At 36.2% G+C, this 23971-nt stretch overlaps 7 protein-coding genes across 7 annotated transcripts; 2 read left to right on the plus strand and 5 right to left on the minus strand.

Moving 5' to 3' along the window:
- Window positions 1-1939: 1939 nt before the first annotated feature.
- On the minus strand, window positions 1940-8679 carry LOC108861668 (uncharacterized). Its single transcript, XM_057010227.1, has 5 exons — window positions 8526-8679; window positions 7509-7972; window positions 4194-4811; window positions 2830-3751; window positions 1940-2481 (listed from the first exon to the last, which is right to left on the minus strand). Exons 1-5 carry the CDS (start codon window positions 8571-8573, stop codon window positions 2050-2052), a joined length of 2484 nt encoding a protein of 827 aa, XP_056866207.1. The 5' UTR covers window positions 8574-8679; the 3' UTR covers window positions 1940-2049.
- A 1587-nt stretch (window positions 8680-10266) lies between these two features.
- LOC108833492 (F-box protein DOR-like) lies at window positions 10267-10989 on the minus strand. Its single transcript, XM_018606912.1, has 2 exons — window positions 10735-10989; window positions 10267-10611 (listed from the first exon to the last, which is right to left on the minus strand). The coding sequence occupies exons 1-2, from the start codon at window positions 10987-10989 to the stop codon at window positions 10267-10269; spliced, it is 600 nt and encodes a 199-aa protein (XP_018462414.1).
- A 656-nt stretch (window positions 10990-11645) lies between these two features.
- Window positions 11646-13001, minus strand: LOC108833495 (guanylate kinase 3, chloroplastic). Its single transcript, XM_018606915.2, has 2 exons — window positions 12011-13001; window positions 11646-11906 (listed from the first exon to the last, which is right to left on the minus strand). Exon 1 carries the CDS (start codon window positions 12874-12876, stop codon window positions 12031-12033), a length of 846 nt encoding a protein of 281 aa, XP_018462417.1. The 5' UTR covers window positions 12877-13001; the 3' UTR covers window positions 11646-11906; window positions 12011-12030.
- A 108-nt stretch (window positions 13002-13109) lies between these two features.
- On the plus strand, window positions 13110-15464 carry LOC108833494 (BTB/POZ and MATH domain-containing protein 2). Its single transcript, XM_018606914.2, has 4 exons — window positions 13110-13808; window positions 13879-14227; window positions 14654-14930; window positions 15025-15464. The coding sequence occupies exons 1-4, from the start codon at window positions 13390-13392 to the stop codon at window positions 15207-15209; spliced, it is 1230 nt and encodes a 409-aa protein (XP_018462416.1). The 5' UTR covers window positions 13110-13389; the 3' UTR covers window positions 15210-15464.
- A 140-nt stretch (window positions 15465-15604) lies between these two features.
- Window positions 15605-17709, minus strand: LOC108833491 (uncharacterized). The gene is made up of 5 exons (XM_018606911.2): window positions 17464-17709; window positions 17027-17263; window positions 16653-16764; window positions 16133-16545; window positions 15605-16055 (listed from the first exon to the last, which is right to left on the minus strand). Exons 1-5 carry the CDS (start codon window positions 17636-17638, stop codon window positions 15766-15768), a joined length of 1227 nt encoding a protein of 408 aa, XP_018462413.1. The 5' UTR covers window positions 17639-17709; the 3' UTR covers window positions 15605-15765.
- A 1027-nt stretch (window positions 17710-18736) lies between these two features.
- LOC108857918 (F-box/kelch-repeat protein At3g06240) lies at window positions 18737-21429 on the plus strand (the record flags this gene model as incomplete). The annotated part of the gene is given in 5 exon segments (XM_057010533.1): window positions 18737-18992; window positions 20690-20915; window positions 20917-21004; window positions 21006-21397; window positions 21399-21429. Coding segments are annotated over 5 exon segments (993 nt in total), but the record flags the coding sequence as incomplete, so codon positions are not given.
- A 772-nt stretch (window positions 21430-22201) lies between these two features.
- On the minus strand, window positions 22202-23463 carry LOC108862419 (probable galacturonosyltransferase-like 4). The gene has a single exon (XM_057010695.1). It carries the CDS (start codon window positions 23363-23365, stop codon window positions 22316-22318), a length of 1050 nt encoding a protein of 349 aa, XP_056866675.1. The 5' UTR covers window positions 23366-23463; the 3' UTR covers window positions 22202-22315.
- Between the last annotated feature and the right edge of the window lie 508 nt (window positions 23464-23971).

A 23971-nucleotide genomic window follows, 5' to 3' on the forward strand; every position in this document is an offset into this window, starting at 1 on the left:
TTCGTAACCTTGGCAATGTGTTAGCATTCAAAGGGTAATTTCACATATATTCTAAGAACATTCAGTATGTTGGGTTATCGCAAGAGATTTTAGTAGCATAATAATGAAACTAACATAGTTGTAACATTGCAAATTGAAAACATAGTAATATCGGGAACCATACAAAAAAGGCAGTACTACTGATAGGGATGTCAATTGGACATTCTGTCCATGGACGTCCATGTCCAAATTAATATGGACTAATATGGACATGTTCAAATCCGTTCAAAATATTTTGTTGTCCAGCTGGATAACGCCCAAATACGCCCAAAGACCAATGGACAAGACCAGATGGACATGGGCCGTCCAAATTATTAAAATGTCTAGGGTTTTTAATTGGGGAAATTTTTTTTTTTCATTTGGTCGTCACTCTTATCTCTCTATCTCATATCTCTCGATCTCAAGCTCTCCATGACTCAATCTCTCTCGATCTCGAGCTCAAACATGTAGTTTTAATCTAAATATCTGTTGTTATATATAAAATTTAGAATCTGTATATCTTTTTACATCAAGTGGACGAACTGGACTCTATGGACAGTCCAACTGGGCATGATCCTATTTGGACATGGTTCTATTTGGACATGGACTATTTGGACATGAACCTATTTGGACATCAAGACCAAAAACGCCCAAAAAAAAAAAAGTTCATCTGGACATGTCAACTTCCGTCCGGATAGCCCAATTGACATCCCTAATTACTGAATAAGCTTGTCACCGAAAAAGACAAAACTGAGAAACAGTTTTTGTTCACAGGCTGTACAGACCTTAACTAGTGTTTGCATTGTTAGGATGAATCTATATGAATCCGAGAAAAAAACTCATTCAATAAAGACCATTGTTGTCTTTTTCGTTTGGTATCATGTTTTTGAAATAAAGCTTTGAGGAAACCTAAAATATACAAAGACTTCAAACAAGTGCAGATCTCCAATGTGGACACCTTAATAATATACATCTTATTTACAAGAGTAACACCAAAACATAGTGTATCTTTGATCTCTCTGATTCACTAAGAATCTATCGAATTCTCTTTAATAAAACACCAAAACTTCAAACGAACTACGCACCGTTTATACACGAAATCAGAAGCAGACGGTGTTGCTTGTGGGGGGAAGTAACTGTTGTGGAGGCTGTTGAGATTGGGATGAAGCAGGGGAGGGAAGTAGTAGGAGCTTGTGGAAGAGAAAACTTGAGATTCATGAATCGATTATTTCTAACCAAAGCCATCGTAGGTGTTCCTGTTGTCGAAGGTTTGATCTTCGAGAGGCTAGGGCTTTTTAGTGAGTGGAGACAATGTACCAGAGAGTGGTTCTTAACTAATTGTATATAAACAAAATAAGTTTTCTTTTCTTTGTGATTTTTGTTATTTAGTTTAGATTTTCAGTGTTATCCTTACATAATCGTTTTATTACATTTTACTAGATTCATATTTGATTTACGATTCATTTTAATTATAGGTTTTTATAATTATAAATATTTTCCAAAATTTTGTATTTTCAAAAATCTAAGAAAAACACGAAAAAGATGTCAAGTTATTAGAAAAGCTTTGAAAAAAAGATGTCAAGTTTTTTTTTTGAGTTCTATTTTCTTTTTTTTTTGACTCAAGAGTTCTATTTCCATTTAACTATAAAGATATAGATGCTGTATTATCCTAACAATTTAAAGCTTTAATATTAGAGAATCTGTGGACAAGTTTTTTTTCAAATGTTTTTGGCACAAACAAAAATCTTGTTTGTAATTAAAAGTATGGATTGATCAGTTTCAAAAGGGTGTGGATTCTTAATGGAGTTCTTAAAATATAAATATGCAAATAATATCATTATACAAATTTATTTATGCGAAAATTATAAATAGAATAATACACGAGTATATGAAGAAATAAGAATAATCATGCAAAAGCAAATAAATTAAATGAATATATTTCATATTTATCGTTTTTTCTTCTTATTACATATATATGTAATAGTTACAGTCATTTGATCCAGAGAGTTTCCTAAGAGGAAGATGTGATACTTATGGTTGATCTTCCTTGAGCAATGTTAAAGCCAACTCAGCCAACCAATGAACCGTTCTGCTATATCGGCTCAGACCAACCGTGCCCGAGAAAACATCGAAGTTCTCGAGCTCAGCTGTATTTTCAAGAACTTTCTCGAGCTCCTTCTCCATACTCAAATCTCTGAACATCACAACGTTCTCCACATTATATTCCATCATCAATATCGCCAGCTCAATCACAAATCTTCTGATTCTTGGAACTTTGATCGCTGGCTTGTCATGCTTTCTCAGAGTGGCAACAAGCGAGTTTGCTAGTTCTTGCTTCTTGATCCCTGAATCCATCAGAGCAACAAGTGCTTCTTCTGAACTCATGAACTTGAACACTTGTGTTGCTAACCCTAGCATCACTTCCTGTAACTTGTTGTCTCCTGATATTATAGATTTCAACACCTGCAAGAAAACAAAACCTTTTTGTGAGATTTTAGCAATATTAAAATTTTCCACCAAAATCAAAGAGTTTTTCCACCAAAATAGAAATAAGTTTTTTCAACAAAATCGACAAAACTGCAAAAATCAATTTTTTTCCTCAAAACTGCAAAATCGAAATTTCTGTCAAAACCACAAAATGAATTTTCCGACCAAAAATACAAAATCGAATTTATCTGTAAAAACCGTAAACTTTTGTTCTCTCACCAAAATCTTAAAACAAATTTACTCGTCAAAACCGCAGAAACAGCCTCCCCCCCCCCCGCAACGGAAACAAAAAATGAGTTATACCCACATTAGTCACATACTCACCGTGGGAGCTGCTGCTTTAATGCACATCATCTCGGGAAAGCATTCATGTGCAGAGTACATGCACAAGTTTCTCAACACTCTCGCTGCATTGACACGTACCAGAGGAGCTTCAAGTGCATCCACGACTTTTGCCAAGACTCCAAGCTTTAAAATGTGGACGCAGTTGCTTCTACTTTCCAAAGCAAGCATAGCTATAGCTTCCCCTGCAGCGATTCTAACCCTGCTCTCATTCACATCCCCACGTGTCTTGCTGTTCAAGAAAATGTTGAACAGCTCTTTCAAGACACCTCCAGTCACACCGATTCTTTCCCTTGCCTCTGTCTCAAGGGCCAGGAAGCTCAAGATCTCAATCCCAAGCTTCTGAAGTTTCGGGTATCTCACTCCATAACGCAGTACATCTCTCAAGTTACTGACTGTGAAAACGATCTCCGAGATCTCTCTCCTTAGACACCTCCCACTGTTCCCACTCATGCTTACTAACATTTTAACTAGCTGCAGAGACCGTTTCACTGTCGAGACTCGTGACAGAACCATCTCTGCGTTCTCATCTTTCAAGAGTGTTGCATCTGTGTGCATGAAATCAATAATCTTTGGAAGAAGTCCTCTCGTGTTACCGATCTTTCCACAGTTGTCATGATCTCTTGATAGTTTCTTTAGAATCAAGAGTCCTAAGTTGTTGAACCTCCAGTAATCGTACTGTAGATGATGTTCGTGGAAGATTTTCTTCTCTCCAATCTCGTCTGGAGCTTCACCTATAGATCTTGTTTTCTGTAACAGTGATGAAATAGACTCCATGGCACCAGAGATTCCAGCTACTCTTAGAGAGTTCTGTTTCTTGCCAGCTAGCTTTGATAGTATCTCAGCTGCTGATCTCCTAATCTCTTCTTCTTGCATGTCTTTCCAGTTCAGCATCTCCACCAACCTAGACAAGAAAGCTCAAACTTAGTCCCAGTTCGGTTTTGATTTTTTCGATTAATTTTTGGTTTAAAAATTGGATAACTCGAGGTTTCAAGTCAAAATATCAGATATCTCAGGTTTTCAGATAAAAATATTAGATAATTTTAAATATTTTGGATTAATAAAAACTCAGATTTTTTTGGTAATTCAGCTTATACTATTTTAAAAATATTTGATTATTTTAAATTTAAATATAATTAATATGTATAAGTATATACCCTATATTATAGAAATTCAGATATTTATTCGGTTCTCGGTTTAATTTCAATTGGGTTTAGAGATATAGGATTCATTCAAGTATCCAAATCTGGACCGAAACTTGTTCTTCTGTTCCAGAAAAATGTTTTCATGCCTAATTTTAAGTATGTAACACAATGCAAGCAATCTTAACATGGTTCAGGTCAAACCTTTCAGTGACAGGCAAGTTGATTCCAATCTTCTCAAGCGTATCCTCTGCAAACCGCTCATTCACAGCAAACTGCCTGAGAATTCTTGCACCTATGAGCTGTTCATCTGAGCAGCTAGAGCCCAACAGTTCCATAGCAAAGCTGACCATATCCATCTTCACACCATCAAAGATACTCCCATTCACAGATTTTGAATAAGCATCATAGAAGAATCTCTTTACAGAGACGATGCCAGTTACACCGAAGCCACACTCTCTAGTCACATTCTCAAGCAAGTTACACACACTGACCTGCCACTCCCAGTAAGCTTTCTCCGCAAGAAACAACAACGCCTCGGCTAGAGCCAGCGAGTAGAAGATGCTAAGAGAGGCTTGTCTATTCCTTTTGTCCAGCTCTCCGTCATGAACCTCTCCGTAGTTGTGTCTGACGAGCTTGTATGAAGATAGAGCCACGCAGGCGGTGGCTGAGAGGAGCTGGAGCCAGTAGAGAAGACGGCTCACGTAGCTTGAGATGTAGAGCCATTTGGCGTAGGGTAGCAGAGGAACCTCTGAGTTTTTCCATGTCCGAGGAGTTTCTTGACTCAATCTGCTTTCGAGGATTGGCTTCAAGACTCCTCCACTGCAGGGTAAAACAACAATCTTGACTCAGAATCAAAATGTTAAACCGAATGTTTTAAAATGAGTCAACAATATGAAAATATATCTCTTTTTTTTGTCAACGTTTTCATGTTATATAACATTTTATTAAATTTATAATTTGCATAATAATTTTTAGACGGACATTATATTTTTTTTTTTTGAAACCTTATTTATATTATTTAATTGTTTAAAATAATATTAAATTAAAAATTTATCATTCTTATTTATTTAAACATATTTTAAAACTTTTATAGTTTGAAACTATTGATATTTGTTAAATTATATTTTTGTACATAAAATTATATTTGAAGTATATTTCATATTCAGTTTTCTAAAACTAATGTACTGTATATATATTAGTTTTATATTTAGATTTTCTGTAAAAATATATGTATCTCTATGCCATGTTTAAGCATATCAGCATATCAACAGGGTGATAGAGGTTTATGTAGAACTAGATTCTGACCCGCCCTTTAAAGGGCGGATATATTTTTGTTTTAATTTAATTCTCATATTTTTGTGATTATATTTATATTTTTTTATAATCATATTTGTGTATAAATCTCAATTAAAATATATTTTATTAAATAGTAGAAATTTAAAAATTGTTCTGGTATATTTCCGCTCGAACCCGCCAACCCGCGGATTTCAATTTTGTTTGGTCAAAAATATTATCCGCACAACCAGCAAACAAATAATTTATACCGCACCTTCACCATTTAATTTTACGGATATCCACGGGTTATAAATTTTTTAAAAATAATTATTTAATTTAATTATTATAAAAATATAAAAAATATAAAACTATATTTATAATAGAATTATATATTTTAAAAACTTTAAATTTTTTTTGTTACCATGTTTTTTCAAAAGTGTTTACTTTTCTTTTTATTTTTATTTTTAAATACTTTTCGGATCGGCGGGTACCCGCAATCCAAAATCTACCAACCCGCACCCACCTCGAATAAAATACTCATAACCCACATCCGCAAATCGATTTTTTCAAATAATTGAACCAAATTTATGATCCACTCTTAAAATAACGGATATATTTTTTGTTTTATATTTTTTGAAAAAATATAATTTTTATAAAATCCAGGTTGTAACCAAATATATCTCTGAATATCTAATTTTTCTTCCACATTTTTGAACCTATAAATATAGCTGCAAAAATGTACTTATTTCACTAATTATTAAATGTTTAGATGTTCGGAATGAAACTGAAATTTGATAGTTGGGTGAAAAATTCTTATCTTTATAGTGCTACTTATTATATTGTAGCATGAATAATGAATAATGATTTTTATCAAAAAGAAAATGAATAATGAATAATATGATTATATAGAAGTATGTTACATAATCATATTATATAATAAATGTACATTGATTAAATATAATAATGAATAAATGAATAATTTTTACCCCTTGATTAAATATATAAAATAACTATACTATTTAAATTAATGGTTTATATTGTATAAAATATTTCTGATGTTTAATGTAAGTATTTCAGTTGTTAGACAATACATTAAAATGTTCTAACAGTACTATCGAATATTATGGTTCATATTCATTTTGGATCTGAGTTAATTTGGTTAGAAGAATGGAACGGGTGACTATATTAATATCGTGGCCATTATTGCATTCGTTTCGGTGATCGATGTTACTATACATTGATGGCTGGTTTTTGTTTAGTTAAGTTTTGATTAATAGATAGTATAATACAACACACTGACACAGTAAATTCCTTTTTTTTAATGTGATGCAATAAGTGATAACAAACGGTTAATAAAGGCAGTTTAAAAACCAAGACATATCTATGTACCCGGAAAACATAACTGATTGTTTTCATGAAATTACATCGTGGATCAAAGGACGGGTATATTTTTGTTTTAACTTTTTTAAGAAACTTTATTTTTATATTTATGTTATTTTTTGTAAACATTTTTTTTTAATATTTAATATAATTTGGGTAAATATATTAAATATATCAAGTTCCATAACTATACAATTGTACCATATACATTTTAGAAATTATTTTTAAGCCTTATTCATAAAGTTTGCGATATATTATATTTTCTTAGTAGTCAATTGTGATATAATTTCTAAAATCTGACTTGGAATTGACTTGAAAATCAAATTTTTATATTCTAGACATGGCTTATATACTCAAACGGTTCTTAAATTGTTACATCCAAAAACTAATATCAAAACCAACCCGCACCGAAAATCGACCAGTTTTTTGAATTTTTTTGAATTTTTTTTAATATAATAAATATTTATTAATCAAATAACCTATTTTAAATCTGTTAAACTAAATAAATTTGTATAAATATTTATTTCTATTAAAATCCACTCTGTTACCAAAAACACAATGGTGAACATAATTTGGACACGTTTAATATATGGTCGGAGGTAAAAGCACGAATGATTAAAAATTTACATGGGAAATTTCACAAAAGAAAATATGATCCGTTGATAATATCAAACGGTTACTATAAAGGAATCCACTAAAGCAAAAGTAGTTATAGGTATACTTTACGACTCAAAGTAGTTACATATATATACAAATTGTTTGGACCAAACTTCATATCAATTGAACATGTTGAAGAATTAATAGAATAGATATTGGTTAACCGTAAATTGGAGTCGGTTTAAGTTCGGTTAAGCAACAAACCTGATTCGTTTTAAATTCCTGAGAAGCGAAACCGAGGTTGCTTGTAGCGCACGGAAGCTACTGATTCCGACGCCAGCAACAGTCCACGTGGCCTGATGCTGCCACTCGAGCTCGTGGCTTCTGCTGAAGATTCGAGTGCCTTCGATGAGGAGGATGACGGTGATGAACCAGAAATCGGATTTCTCGAGGGTGACGGCGAAGCCGCCGAGAAGAACCACCGTGGCCCAGATGAAACCTAGCGTTCCGAGGCATGTAGCGATTTTCTCGATGATCGCGAGGCGGAGAGCGAATAGTGTGAGCTTTTGCTCCGGCGCCGGGGATGATGATCTGTGAAACGCGATCGCGGAAGAAGCGGAGGTAGCGTCTGCGGTTTCGCCGCTGTCTCCTTTCTCGACGCTGTTTCTGAAATCCAAAACGGTGTCGCTTGAGCCTCGAGCTTCCTCCAGCTTTTGGAGCTCCAATACCTGTTTAATTTACAGTGGTTTAGGTTTTAAAACTTTTCTTTTACGTTAATTATGAAAGTTTTCTTTAAACTACGTATATTACACAGAAACATGCACATGTTAACGATTGAATTACACACTTTTGGTTATTTAAGAATTAAAGGATTTTAAATTTAAAAGCCATCCGTAGTTTGCTGCATTTCTGGATTATATTCAGCTTTTATTCTACTTCTTTATGATTTTTTTTTGGTGAAAAAACATATTTTGAAGTGAAAACTTAGTTGTTCAAAAAAAAAAAAAAGAAGTGAAAACTTATTTATGATTTATATTGAAATTTCTAACATACGCGAAATTCTCATTTCTTTTACAAATTCCACAATATCCATAAGTGCTACTACACAAGGGAAACCAAGTTATGTTCTCTCGAATATACAAAGATCAAATCTACATGATCATCAATATATTAAAATTTGCTAGCAGCTAATCGAGTCGGATTTCTAGAAAATGATAAACGGTATAAGAAAAAGTATGAAGGACAAGACTTTTATTTGTAATAAATAAGAAAAATATAAACCTGCAAATGGATGCTCCGATCATCGTCTCCAAATTTCTCGGAACCCATTAGACAATGTTTCCTATCCGTTTGACTGTTTTCTATATACCTTTTTTATTTTATGATTAGTTGATAATGCATACACATGAGAAAAGGCAGGACTATATATATTGTACATGTTTGTTTGTGTGAAAGAGAGATTATGACGAAGAAAAGGCAAAGAGTGGAGATGAAGTTACCAATGAGACAAAAAAACTGAAAAGGAAGTGTACAAGAAAGTGTAACTTAACATTGGTGTTTTATTTTCTGTCACTTTCTTTGATAAATTAATGAGAAAAATGTTTCTAAGCTTTGTTTCTCCAATCATTACATGAAGAAGAAGATTTTAAGAGTATGTTGCTTTGACTTATCTCTTATCAAAGCCGCCTCGAAGCCCTTTAATGTTTTCTGTCACTTTCAAACCAATCCTTAACTCGATTGTCCTAAACAAGCCATCAAAAACAATTTTATATTTTTGTAGTTTATAAATCTAAAAGTTGGATATGGGGGTCCTATATTTAACAAAATTGTTACAAAATAGATATTTAATATGTATATTCTTTTTTAAGCCATGAATAATTGGAGATTCAAAGAGTTGACGTCTAGAATAATGTTTACTAAACTAATCGTAACCAAACCATTATTTGCTAAGTATTTTGATTTTTTTATTATGGTTTATTGGGCGGTGACTTGGCAAGTCCAGATTCCAGCACAGCAAGCTCAAAGACTTTTAAATTAGGTCATCAGCATCCTTACCACAATAAATTATGACAAATTTCGAACCTAACATGTTCAGAAACTTTTGGAACTCAGCCTGTCACTGGCCATCTTGTAAATCCAAGGTTAAATCAACGTATACCTTGCTGAGGAACACAATGCCGGCCTTGTTGGAGCCTAAGACACGAAGACCAGTTTCAACTCCATTGATGAGATTCTCTGAATTTAGATTAGTGTAACTCCCAAGAAAGATGGCAAACTCAGAAGAAGACAACCCATGGCAGGCAAAACCTCGTTGAACCATCTTCTTGATTCTTCTTTTTCACATTTTATTCCACCAAACCAGTACACTGTTCACTCAATCAATATGAAAAACCAAACCACTCGAGACTCAATAAAATAAGTCAAAAAGCTAAAATATATGTTCTTAAAAGCTAAAAGAAAAAAGACAGCATGAGCCACACCATGACCCAAACCACAAGCAAATGAATTGAATAGTCTTTAACTAGGAACTTCGATGAATAACCAGGAATCGAGTCCCTAGGACTCCGTGAATGAATACAAGACATCCTCAGGCCTCCTTCAGCATAGTAACATCACTATTTTCAAAACAAGCCTATACAGCCAATCTCACAATCATACATGTAAACCAGAAATCAGATTAACAAAGGACAACAAGGCAGATAGATTCCAATTACGATGCGCCAGTGTACATAGCTAAGTCCAATATCGAAAGTAAAACAATTTGTAGCTATAGTCGGAAAGTATAATCAGTGGATCACCAAATAACAGTAGACAACAGATTCAAAAGACATAATCTAGAACAATCATTGCTCCATAACCACTGAAACAAGAGCATAGATGGCACGTATCTGGAAAAGATGAAAACCATGGTAGACAACTGAAAAATATTCATTCCGAGAACAGAAAAGGTTATAGCAAACACACAAAAGCAGTTGAAAGATAAGGGCTCTAACTAAGACCACATGATCAACAAGACAAGAACTCAAGAGCTAGCACCCGCCATAAGCTTCACGTCCTCCACATGGTTTAGACCGATGAGAATTGGAAAACCCCTCTCAAACGCTCCCATTCCTTGGATTTCAAATCCTGTTATATCTTCCTTGGCGAAATTGTAGTAGTAAGCATAGAAAGGGGCGAATGTGAAGGAGGATAAGAAAACAAATTCATTTGTAGCAGTCACTCCAACAAAACGTATGAACTCCTCTGCAGCTGGGTCTATCCACATAGGAGGTAAATTGAAAAAACGTTTGGACCATTCATGTTTCTCAGGGTCTACTAGAATCCACATCTCAAAACTTGTACTTGTAACGGTAACGGTTTCACTTCCCTTTTAAAATCCGATCATAGCTTATACATAAAAATCCATTGAGAGGACTATATATATGATGGACGCGTTGTTCGACGGGGAAACTCACGTGATGATCGGCGGTTATAAGATACGCATTCTCACGAGGCTGAGCTGAGGTGAGGAGAAGAAGAGAATCTCACTCCCTTTATGTGAGGCGAACAATAACTTTGGTCGAGCCAACGATTTGGTGAAGAACAAGTCCGTGAAGTCTTGACGGCCAAGTATCGAAGCCCACCGCTTCGATACACAACGACATCTAGCAATAGACTTTAGTGGCAACCTCGAAAATATCTCTATGGTAATTAGTTCGATTGGGATCATCGACGAGAACTCTTCAGCATCAAGTCGTGATTTCATTGCGGAGGGAGACGTTTGATAGTGTGATTTTAATTAACCCATCCGACTTTAAATAATGTGATAGGTACACTTCGTGCCGTTTGCGTTTGATTGAAACGACACATATGAGATCAGTTTGCGTGTCGTTTGTCAATTTATAAAACGGTGCAGCGTTTTTTACTTCAAAATTTGAGGATTTTTTTTTTCTTTTTTTGAGTTTGCCTATGAAAATGCTCACACAGTTAAAAATGTATTTAATATGGTTTTGGAATAATTTGGAAGATGTGTCATCCTCAGAAAGCGTATTATGAACTTCATGTTAAGTTCTTTTTTTCTCTTTGGTATAAGCTTACATTGATTGGCTTTACTCTTTTCAGATGAGTCAGTAAGGATGAATCTCTAGAGTCAAAAATGTTGCTTGACATGCGTATAATCCCAACTATTGTAACAAAATGGATATAATACACTACAATATGTTCAGATAAGATAAGACATGAATAATTGGATTCAAAGAGTTGACACGTACGCAGCTAGAATAATGTTTATTAACTAATTGTACACCAAATAATTACTCATTGCTAACTACTTTGAACCTTGAAGATATCAAGTATACAAATTAACATGTCCCCATATTCTTGGTACTACCAAATACTTATTGGTACTACTATTCTCCACAATGATCAAGAACATTTAAGTAACATGATGTAACCAAATTGTGAGGATTATCATTAACATAATCTATCCATGTAAAAAGTGTAAAAAATACCATAAATTAAGCAAAAAAAAAAAAACAATCCTTTGTAAACACAGCAGAGGATTCACCAGAATTTTCATTTGCCTTAGAATGAAATGCGCATTCAGATACCCAAAATTGATTGTTACTGTGATGAAACCGTATCAGAAGACAACGAGCGAGATGTGCCACAGGGAATCGATACCTGCAATAAACCATCATGAAAAAAAAAACGTTAAAACAGTACATAAAAGCATGTGTAATAATCTCGTCGCAATTCCGACAACATAGGTTCCTAAGATACTGTACCTTCGCACACACACACACCATCAAATCCTGACAACCCTCTGGTGAACTCTCGACTTCTCCGCGTCGATAATAGCTTCCACGCGCCTCACCGCCTCATCAAGCCTCCCTTGGGCATTCACCACGACGTAATCAAAGCTCTTCAAATGCCTAACCTCTTCCCTCGCCGTCGCCACTCTCACAAGCAACTCCTCCTGGCTCTCCGTCTTCCTATCGACCAACCTCTCAACCATCGCGGCCTCGCTCTCCGCCACGAGGAAAACAAACACAGCTGAGTTACCGAGTATCCTCCTCAGCGTCTGAGCTCCCTGAATGTCGACTCTGAGCACGACGTCTTCCCCTCCGGACATTGACTCCCGGATCTGCTTCTTGGGGATCCCTTTGTACTCTCCGTAGACCAGAGCGTACTCGAGAAGCTCGTCGTTCTCGGCCATTGATAAGAAGCTCTCTCTGGTGACGAAGAAGTAGTCTTTCCCGTCGACTTCCCCGGGGCGCATTGGTCGGGTGGTGGCTGTGACGACGAAATGGAGGCGTTCGCGGGATTCTCGGAGCTTGTTGATCACCGCGTCTTTGCCGACTCCGCTTGGCCCGGAGATGACGATGATGAGTTGATTAGGAGGAGGGACGATGGGGTCGGGTGTGAAGGGGGAGCCGAGGTGGAACTCGAGAGAGCGGAGGGTTTCTTGTTTTGTCGGAGATGGGATTGGTGGTTGGTTGTCGGACATTTTGAAGGAGGAGAAGGAGAGAGTAGTGGGAGCAGCGCGACGGAGGGAGCGAGGGAAAGGAAAAGGAGGAGACTTTATGGATTTGGGGAAGGTGGTGATGATGGAGGAGGAGCGAGAGAGAGAGGAACAGAGCCGGTGAAACATCTGTGTGGATTGGATTTGATTGATTAAAGGAGAAAACTTTTAGGGGTTTATCTTCTCGATTCTTCTTCTCTTTAGCACAATTAGGGTTTTTATTTTACTCGTTCAATCTAATGTCTCTCCTTTATAATTAAAAAAAAAAACTTTAATTCATTTTTTTATATATCTACTACGGAACCTACCAAATGGTTGTGTAGTAAAGTTCAACACGATAATCGAAAGTTCTTTTTTTTTTGGTTCTCTTCCTCTCGTTTTCGGCCCAACGTCTTCGCCGTCACCGTCACCGTCACGATTCAGCTCCGATTACCGGCGATTAACGGTTTTGAGTCCCGTTACCGTTAAATCTCCCATTTCGTTTCTCATCTTCGCTCTCAAATTCTCTAATTCGAGACCCTGATCATCTCCGATTATCTGCTTCTTCCGAAATTCGAAGACTTGGGTCCTGCAGGGACACTTACTCCGGCGAAGAAGATCGAGGAAAGGTTCAATTTTTGTAATTTTTTTTTTTCGGATTCGATGGTCGCAGACGCGATTAGGGTTTGCGCGGAGGTTCCCGGACCATCGAAACCGACCGGTTCGTCTCTCACGGAGTCTACCTCTCGCACGGAGACAATCAACGGCTCGCACGAATTCAAGATCAGCGGATACTCTCTGGCCAAAGGGATGGGGATAGGCAAATACGTGGCCTCCGAGACCTTCGTGGTCGGTGGACACTCGTGGGCGATCTACTTCTACCCGGACGGGAAGAGCCCCGAGGATAACTCTGCTTACGTGTCTCTCTTCATAGCGCTCGCGAGCGAAGGAGCTGACGTCAGGGCTTTGTTTGAGCTGACGCTCGTTGATCAGAGCGGTAACGGGAGGGATAAGGTTCATAGCCATTTCGGGAGGTCTCTCGAGAGTGGTCCTTATACTCTCAAGTACCGAGGGAGTATGTGGTGAGTAGTATAAATTCTCTACCTTTTTTAATGTTTTGTTCAGTGTTTAATTGGTGGTTACTTGGTTTAGGGGTTACAAACGGTTTTTCAAGAGGACGCTGCTTGAGTCGTCTGACTATCTGAAGGATAATTGTCTCTTGGTTCGGTGCTGTGTTGGCGTGGTGAAGTCGAGCACGGAGGGGCCGAGGAGTTATAATATCCCGGTGCCGGTTTCTGACTTGGGTTATCAGTTTGGGAAGCTTTTGGAGAGTGGGAGAGGAGCTGATGTTACTCTCCATGTTGATGGAGAAAGGTTCCTTGCTCATAGAGTGGTTCTTGCAGCTCGTTCTCCTGTTTTCAGGGCGCAGCTTTTTGGACCGTTGAGAAACCGTGATACCAAACGCATAAACATAGAAGATGTTGAAGCCCCCGTTTTCAAGGTCCTTGGTTTAGTTCTGTCTGTTCCTTAGTATGTGTCTTAGTAGAATTATAAGGTTGTTATAGGAAGAGAAGAGATAGCTTTTTGCTTGGTTCCTTGCCTTTTTCTCGGGTGAGTGACTGTGATGGTGATACAGGAGATTCTGTTTGCGAGTTGTACAACCCGGGATCTTCTCCTGGGGGGCGCTGCTCATATATAACTCACCCGGGATAAGGTTTAATCTTTCTGCTTCTCTTCTGGTTGCATGAATCATCTCTCTGTTTCTTATTCATTGCTGCAATGTTAAAAAAAAGAAGTAATGTAATAATGCCAAGTATGAACCTTTATTCTGATTTGCATTGTTTCGTTAGTGTATGTGAGAGTTTAAGGTTTGCTGATACTGATACAAAAATCTACTGGGTTATGTTGCTTTTGATTTGTTTTGCAGATGTTACTCCATTTTATCTACTGGGACGAATTGCCTGATATGGAAGACTTGATGGGCACAGACTTGAAATGGGCATCGACACTTGTGGCTCAGCATCTGCTTGCGGCTGCAGACCGTTATGCTCTTGAGCGGCTTAGAACAATCTGCGAGTCAAAACTGTGTGAAGGAATCAGTATAAACACGGTTGCGACCACCTTGGCTTTGGCAGAGCAGCATCATTGTTTCCAGCTGAAAACTGCATGCCTCAAATTCATAGCTTTGCCAGAAAACCTGAAAGGTAAAAACAAAACATTCTTGCTTCAATAATCACTTCGATCAGATCATCATTGAAGTCTGCTGTAACCGCCCTTTGTCTGTTTTATTTCTTTTAGCTGTGATAGAAACGGATGGGTTTGATTATCTGAAGGAAAGCTGTCCGGGCTTACTAAGTGAGCTTCTGGAGTCTGTTGCTAGGCTGAGTGAGCATTCTTTAGCATTAACGGGGAATAATAGGAAGGAGTTTTATCCTGATGGCTGTGACGTGAATGGAAGACGCGTGAAGCAGCGGTTACACTGAGAGAGAGATAGAGAGACTGATGATGTTGGAGCCCCATTTGGTAAAAACAGGATTCTAGAAGAGTCGAGATTTGTGAATTTGTCATCTGTAAAAGGATTAGTGATTGGTTATGTATGTACGTGTTTGTCCAGCAAGTAGAGTGAGATGTTTCTCTTTGTAACTTTTTTTTTTCTTTCACCCTCTGTAAAAACCGCCTCTCTCAAGGAAAAGTTACATGCAAATTCAGTGATGAATCAAGAGCTGTTTGAATTTGAATAGCCCTCTCCTGAAGTCCCAGACAATAGCAAATAACTGGAGTCTGGTTATCTTACCAACAAAGAAAAGATTCACATAGTTTCATCTCAAAAGCTGTTATACATTAAATACTAAAACAATCATAAAACAGAACCGAGAAAGGATCCAAGAACACTCCCAACATTCAAGTCTTTTAGTTCATGTTTTAATTACAAGTATATATAGAATATGATAAGAGCTACATTCATTACCATTACATGACCATACCCAGTCTTTAAGTCGCTAATATATAAACATATTCACCGGAACATATAAGTGCCATTTAGTAGAACTCGCGATCAGGAAGGATGTGCGGTGCGATGAGTGTCCAGATGTAGAGTGCAGCTGTGACCCAACCGGTGCAAATCTTGACCCAAACAGAGGTCCATCCCACATCGATCAGAGAAGCACTCTCTGACGAGTCAGTCCATCCCGAGAGAAGCATTGCCGCGTACATGCTCGCCAGCGCAAAGATTATATGGAAGAAAGAGTATGAGTAACTCACAGGACGTGCCTCTGCTTCACCACCTTTCTTCCCATCCTCAGGGTCTTCTAACAATGCCTCCTTACCACCTGAAACACAACGTTTAAATCTACTTCAGACTTCCTATTCACACAACCAGACAAAAGACTAATGCTCTTAGAAGTACCTGCTCTGGGAGAGGATGGTGGTGAGAGGAATGTTGTGGAGGAGCCAGCTCGGAGGGCGGAATAGAGAACAGAGAGAACTGTAGTGAGCATTCCGAGCGTTAGAGTACTAGCGGTCACTGCCTTTGATCTGTTAAGCCCATTGCACACGTAGTCGTGTGGTTCGCTGGAGAGACCCGTGTAACAGACATACGCACAGTAAACCGATATAACCGATGCTGGTAAAAGGCTGCCATTGACCGCAGGATGTAAGGCAACAATGGCAAAAACAAAGGCAAGGATCATCGTCATGACGATGAAGAAAACATTTAGTCCACAATCATGGCCTGACGGGTTGAACCACATGAACAGAACTCCTGAGAAGGCGTATGTGGCAAGGTAACACACGACAGATATGACAAGCAGAGCGATGTACCTATATAGAGAAATAATAATGTCAGAAAATTGTCCTTGATGAAACTTCAAAAAGGAGCAAATAAAAAGGGTAATAATGGTTATAAACACAGGGCAGGTTGAAGATACCACTTCCTTTCATCTTTCTCGACCCAAGAATCATTCCAGTTATGTGTAGCATCTAACAACAAGACCACTTGAACCAACAGAAATGCTCCGGCACCAAACTTTGATAAAATTCCTGTAACAATTTATGTGTAAGCACTGAGATTAACCGCATACATGGCCTTTTTCTCTCTATACATAAAGAAAAGCGAATCAAGTGATGGTTTTTTACTTCAATTCTCAATCTTTTATTAAATAATTACAATAAATGGAAAATATTCATCAACTTCTGTGTGCTATTTGAAGCTATACCCAAGCATAATATATAATCACACATACTGTTTAATTCTCAAGCTCATAAACTAAAGTTTGATGATATAAAAGCAAAAAGACTTTACCATAGACTGAGACGATAACATTTGGAACAAAGAACATGAGGACAACAAGCAGAAACCAAACAATCATCTTCACAGGCCATCCACCGTGGTGCCACGAATCACGCCTATCGTTCTGGTCTTTCACACCAATCATGACCAAAGCGTAGATGGCAAAGAAGAGAAAGTTCCCAAAGCTCACACGAAGAACAGCTTGCTGCTGATACCATTCTTTAGTATATGAATCCGAAGTGTTTATCCCTGTTTGTCAAACAGAGATTCACATCATTAGAACGATGATTCCTTATCAATCTGTTTGTTTCATCTACAAAAGACACGAAATTTCTAACAGAGAAACCCTAATTTCAATTCCAAAATCATGGAAGTCTCTCTTAAGCTAAAAGGAGGCTACTTTCTACAAACCCAGATGGAGAATTGAAAGGATCAATCAGAGAGCGTACAAGAGAATTTCTCCAGGAGCGGAGCAGCGGTCTCGCGGAGAACCCAAGAGACGACGAGGGAGGCGCCGAAGAGACCACAATAAGCGATCCTCGCCGATTTCCTCGAGATACCGGAAGCCACCGACGAGCATAACCCACACGTCGCCGACGCACAGCAACAAGCTAAGCACGACATAGTGATTTCAGAGTTTTTTTTTTGTTTTTTTTTTGTGATTTGATTATCTTCCTCTGTTGGTTGCTTGTGTGCACAAGGAAGAAAGAGATGAAAAGTTTCTGGAAATTACATAATCAGACACTTACAAATGAAAGTGTCAATTTAATCCATTTCCCATAAACTTCAAACATACGTTAATGCACGGTTTGACTAACCGGGAAATTAGGATTGAATCGGTTTAAGAAAACCGAGATCAGACCAGAACCCGGAAATTAACGAAATTGGTATATGAATAAGTATGTTTTCCTTTTTTTATCAATAAATATATTTTTCTTGAAGTTATAAAAAAATATGTTTTCCTTTCGTTTGATTTTGAATGATCACTGTTGACGTTCTTTTATTATTTTTAAATCGATTTTACTTACGTTTTGGTTACAAAAAGTTCAAAACATTTATTTTAAACTCAAAGAACCGATTTTACTTATATTTTGATTGCAAAATAGGTACAAATCAGACATTTTAAAACCGAAAAATCGATTGGGACCCGAATCTGAAAGTACATTGGATTATAACAGTTATTTGAAGATTTAATAATCCACCCAATAGAACCTGAATCGATCCCGAACCGAATTCTTAAATAATCCGAGTGAGGCTAATTTTGATAAACCCAAAAAGCCGAAACCCGATTAGATAAAACTAAAATCCGATTGAGACTCCAAACGTCTATCCTAGTTATTTAATTGGAAATTAAAAAAAAATTTGTAGATTTATTCAAATCCATTATTATACAGAAAATTGAGTTATATTTATTCTTTAATTAAAAATTATTTTCTTTTTATTATAAAATACATTTTCAAAATATCATTTATATAGTAATAAAAATCTAAAAACTAATTTAAAAATCCAAAATATTTTCTGAAAATATTATTTATCATAATTATATTTAATGTATACTTATATTTTTAATTAATTATATTTTAGTGATTATCTAAAATTAAAATAACTTCAGAATCATTAAAAGTATAATATAGTTAAAATTACTAATCAATATTTATTTTTAATTTAATTTATTAGTATAATATATATGTCATTATTGTTTTCTTTTAATACATCAAAAAAAACCTCTACGCATTAGAGTTGGACTCCATCGGTGGTGACGTAAGCGAAGGAGGAGGAGGAGCTAGAGATTTGATAGCTGTTGAGCTCGATTATCCGCTCAAAGACGCCCCGAGTAGTATCATCGAATTTGGTAAGAGATATGGGGTAAACGAATATGAACTTCGCGTGATGCTTGAGCGGCAGACTGCAAAATTGAATCCTAGAAATCGGGTTAGGATCATCGGATCATGCAATGGTTTAGTGTGTATCTCTCCAGGTTGGATGTTAAAACGGTAAAACCCACCCTATTCAAAAACCATCCTAATTAAAAACACATACCCATCTATACTATTATTTGCGAAGTAAAATTTTGGATTCGAGCTCTCACGTTAAAAGTTAGAATGGTTAATATCGTTTATACCCTTAATGAATAAAATATATAAATTAACTCCAAAACAAAAACGAATTTAAATGATTAAAAATAATAATAACAATAATAAGAAGAATTATCTGAAACCTAATATATATTAAAAAATAAAATATGATATAAACACATATATATTGTGTTGTTATGTAAAATTTTGGATTCGAGCTCTCACGTTAAAAGTTAGAGTGGTTAATATCGTTTATACCCTTAATGAATAAAATATATAAATTAACTCCAAAACAAAAACGAATTTAAATGATTAAAAATAATAATAACAATAATAAGAAGAATTATCTGAAACCTAATATATATTAAAAAATAAAATATGATATAAACACATATATATTGTGTTGTTATCTGAAATTATCTTTTAATAACAAATTAAACTAAAATAAAACAGAAAAAAACATAACTAAAGATTAATCAAGAAAATTATCAATTTTATATAACTGAAAAGAGAACATTTAGTTTATAATACTATATTCAAAGCGATTTTCTTTCTCTCACGTTAAAAGTTATAGCGTTTAAAATCTTCATTATCTTTAATACATAATTAGATTAGATTTGTTAATATATAATTACTCACAAATTTAAAACGAATTTCATTAATTTGATTCTCATCATTATCTACAAAATTATATATTATGTGATCCAATAATATTTACATTAAAATATTTTTAAAATAAATATAAATCCATATATATAGTTTTATGAATTTTTTGTCAGCATATAGTTTTATGAATATATGAATATTTTCAAATTGTTTACATAATAAATATTTTTTTATTAAAATAAACTTTATTGTATATAAAATTAATATTTATTTAATTATTAAATATATCAAAAGCATGAAAATAATTTATTTTAATGGTTCTCGAATTGATAATATATTTATTTAGTAATTTGTAAAATTATTAAGCCCGCAACTGCGGGCAAAACACCTAGTTTAAATCTATTTTTAACTATTTTTAAAAATAGATTTATTAGTGGTACCTATTTAGATCCAGTAATTTTGCACTAACCCATTTAAACTATTGCTGATAACTTTTTAGTTTTATATTATTTTAACAAAAATTAAATTAAACAAATATTTTTTTTACTGATTTATTTATTATATTAACGCAAATCCAGTTTTTCCGTTAGAACCGAGTTTTCATGTTAAAACCACAAAAAAACAATATTTCATATTAAAACCGCAAAATCAAGTTTTTCCGACAAAATTGCAAAATCGAATTTTATCAGTACAATCAAGTTTTTCTGCTAAACCCAAAAAATCAAATTTGGTTGCCAAAACAGCAATATCAAAATTTCCGTCAAAACAAAAAAAAATGTATTTTCGCCAAAATTGTAAAAGTAGAATTTTTTCGCCAAAACTACAAAATCAGAATTTTTCTGTTTAAACCGAAAAATCCAGTTTTCTCATCAAAATTACACAATTACATTTTCCCGTAAAAATAATTAATTAAATTTATTATTTATTTTTTAAAATCGTTAAAAGTCCGCGAACAGAACCATTATAACATACCTATCTCCAGGTGAAGGTGAAGGTGAAGGCACTATGTTCTTGTATAATCCAACCACTGGAGAATCCAAGAGATTACCTGTGACTATACCTCGTAGATATGAAGAAGAGTTCCGAATTTGTGGATTTGGCTTTGATGATCTGACCGATGATTACAAAGTAGTGAAGCTTGTTCCTGATGTTCGTGCCCATGTTGTCAACGCTAGTGTCTACTCCTTGAAGGCAAACTCTTGGAGATGAATACGTGATTTGAAGGATCGGGAATGGGTTTTACTCCGGTGTGAATCTCAACGGTGCGTGCCACTGGGTGTTTACGCTTCAGGACGGTGATCACTACCAGAAGAATGGTGTTAGCATTTGATATTAAAACCGAGGAGTTTCGAGAGATGCCGTTGCCTGATGAAGCTGAGTATTTTCCTCTTGGTTTCGTACATTTGGGGGTCGGGATCCTCAACGGGTGTCTCTCTGTAGTGAATAGTTGCTACATTTTTCACAATGATATATGGGTGATGAATGAGTATGGTGTAGCGAGTTCGTGGAGCAAGATCCGGATCAGCTTGTTCTACAAGTCGATGAAACCCTTGTGTTCCACTAACAAGAATAAAGAGTTTCTTCTGAAACTTGATGGAAACTTGGTCTTGTACAATTTTGAGACCAATGCGTCGTGGAATTTGGGGATTCGCGGGGTAGAGCTTAGTGACAAGTTCGAGACCAGTACGTACGTAGAGAGCCTCATCGCCAAACTCGTATGGTGTTGAGAACTGAACGAGAACATTTTGGTTGGCTCCATCATGTTTCTATCCATGTTATTTAACATAATGCACAACCTTATGTAACAACTAAAATCAAAATAAAAAGTTGTATATTTTTTTTTTTTATCACAATAAAAAAGTTGTATATTCTCTATGTTAGTATTAATGAAACATTTAATGAGAATTGAAAAGAACTCAATGCGTTAAATAGGACTGTTACTCATACGGACTAAAGCCAATGACCTTCCTCGTATGTCTTTAACCCGAGGTAGCTATAAGACTGCGCGAGCTCTCCTTGGAAAACCCTGAAGACGGTGAGCGTGTACAGCCTTCTGCACTGCTGTTTGACGGGCTCTTTCGTCTGGTGGAGAAACGGCTGCGAGTTGAAATAAACTACAATCAAGCCGCTATAAAAATCTTGGTTACTAACTTACTAACCGGGATAAACCAAATTGAATTTTATAACATTCACATAAACCAGACGTTTATGACCTTTTCTTATCCTGGTAATATATACTTCAGTAAGGAGAGGCAGATTAATATATGAATGAATTTGAATCAATAAAGAATGAATTTAATCCTCCATTTTTTTTTTGCAGTAAAACTACCCTATATACATATTACACGTCGAAGCAAAGAGAGGAAACCAATGAGAACAAAAAAAATGATGATGCATGATGCATGTCTTATACTACCAAGCGCAATGCATGTCTTTCTTTTTTTTGTATTAAGAGTGTGTGTTACAAAATTAACTCTCTCTTTAGTTTCTCTTTTTTTAGTGTGTGTGTGTGTGCTACACTTGGTTCTTTCTCGCTCTCTTCGATAGCACCCTGCCTGGATCTTCTCCATCTCCTAGTATATATACGTGCCATTTTCTTATATATATATTTTGTTTGCCTCTACTCTTCTAATGAATGTCTTGATGAACGGTACAAATCATACGGAGCCCAAAGATGATCAACAATACAAGGCTTCCTTGAATCTAATCTCAACCACGGCTTCCCTTTCCCACTCCAATGAAGAAGACTTATCGGACCCGGATGCAACGTTCTACATTTCCCTTCGAAGTTATCACCTCCTAGACCATGCTGGTTCCACCGATGATCAACAGCTTTAATATCTCCGGCGAATATCAATAAAAACGGAGGCAATGATCCCAAATGGTATATCCTCTTCTGCTTCTGAACGGTCATCCACTCTTCTACCTTCTGTGTATACATCCCTCTCCTCCATTTACCAACGTCCACGACCATAACGCCCGTGTTGAAATAACATGGGCGTTTTCCCTCGAGGACTTTGACTAGTTCCGGGTCCGACCAGAAAGCTTTGGTGAAATAGTAGGTGAAGTTCGCGTGGCAGTACTCGGGAGCTGCCACGACTTTACCTTCCATCTCCACATGCCATAGCTTCTCTATGTCATCGACCACGACGAGGTCTGAGTCTAGGTATATGATCCGGTCGACGCTGGTGGGAATGATATCCGCGAGGTAGATTCTCGCGTAGTTTAGAGGCTGGTCCAGGGCTTGCCTGATGGACTTGGAGATTTTGCTGCGGACTAGGTTTGGATCGAACGTGTAGATCTTGAAGTTTAGGTAAGGGAAGGTTGATTTGATGCTGGAGAAGAGGTCGTTTTCGAAATGAGGAAGGGAGAGGAAATGAAAAGAGAGGTTTTCAGGACAGGTTGAATGTTGTAGGAGAGACAAGACAGCAGCCATTGTTCCACGGAGGTAGTTTGTGTCTAGAGTCATGGCTATATGAATCTTATCAGCCTCATCACATTGATCACCGTTTCTAAAAGCTGGGGCTTCTCTGAATACAGGAAGGGTTGGAGCAGAAGGCTTATGGAGAATGACTCCAACACGAACCGTGGTTGTGGAGGTTGTGAACAAGAGGAAGATAAAGGACAGGAGGCCTAGGAGTTGTGTGTAGGAGAGGCTCCTTGAGGCCATCCTGAACCTAATTCTCAGGTAAAGTCTTTTATTTTTATTTTTTTGGTTTTAACAAAAAAAGGTTTATTACAATTTAAAAAGATGAATAGTTAATAGAGCCATTGGTAGGGAGGGGCTAGAATAAAGGGTTTTGAGGAGAGGCTTGTTTTATTAGCAGTCGGAATGTGAGGAAGAGATTGAAGTTCGGAGTGTTTCCCCCAAACAATCTTTGTCTAAAAAAAATCTATTTCATGTGAAATAGGGAAGAAGAGAAGCCTGTTGTCTAATTAAATTGGGGAGAGTTTTTAGATTGTGCTGATCAATTTGCTTTGCTGTCGTTTCTTTTAGTTGATTGTGCCGGCGGTTTTTTTTTATAAAGAAAATTCTAAAATTAGAATAACAAATTTCGTCTAAAAATGTAAAGCATATGGTTTTCATGTAGTTCGAGAGAAAAACAAATTTTCTTATGTTAATCCATCTAAAAATAGAGCTAGATGTTTCACATCTCTTTATTTAATTTGGTAACCATATTTTGATAATATCATCATACCAACTGAACTAGTTAAGAAAGTATGTGATACACACTCCACATTTCAAGTATTAAGAAAAATGTGTATGTTACTCCAA

This window comes from Raphanus sativus, chromosome 5 (assembly GCF_000801105.2).
Source record: "Raphanus sativus cultivar WK10039 chromosome 5, ASM80110v3, whole genome shotgun sequence".
Taxonomy (NCBI): Eukaryota; Viridiplantae; Streptophyta; class Magnoliopsida; order Brassicales; family Brassicaceae; genus Raphanus; species Raphanus sativus.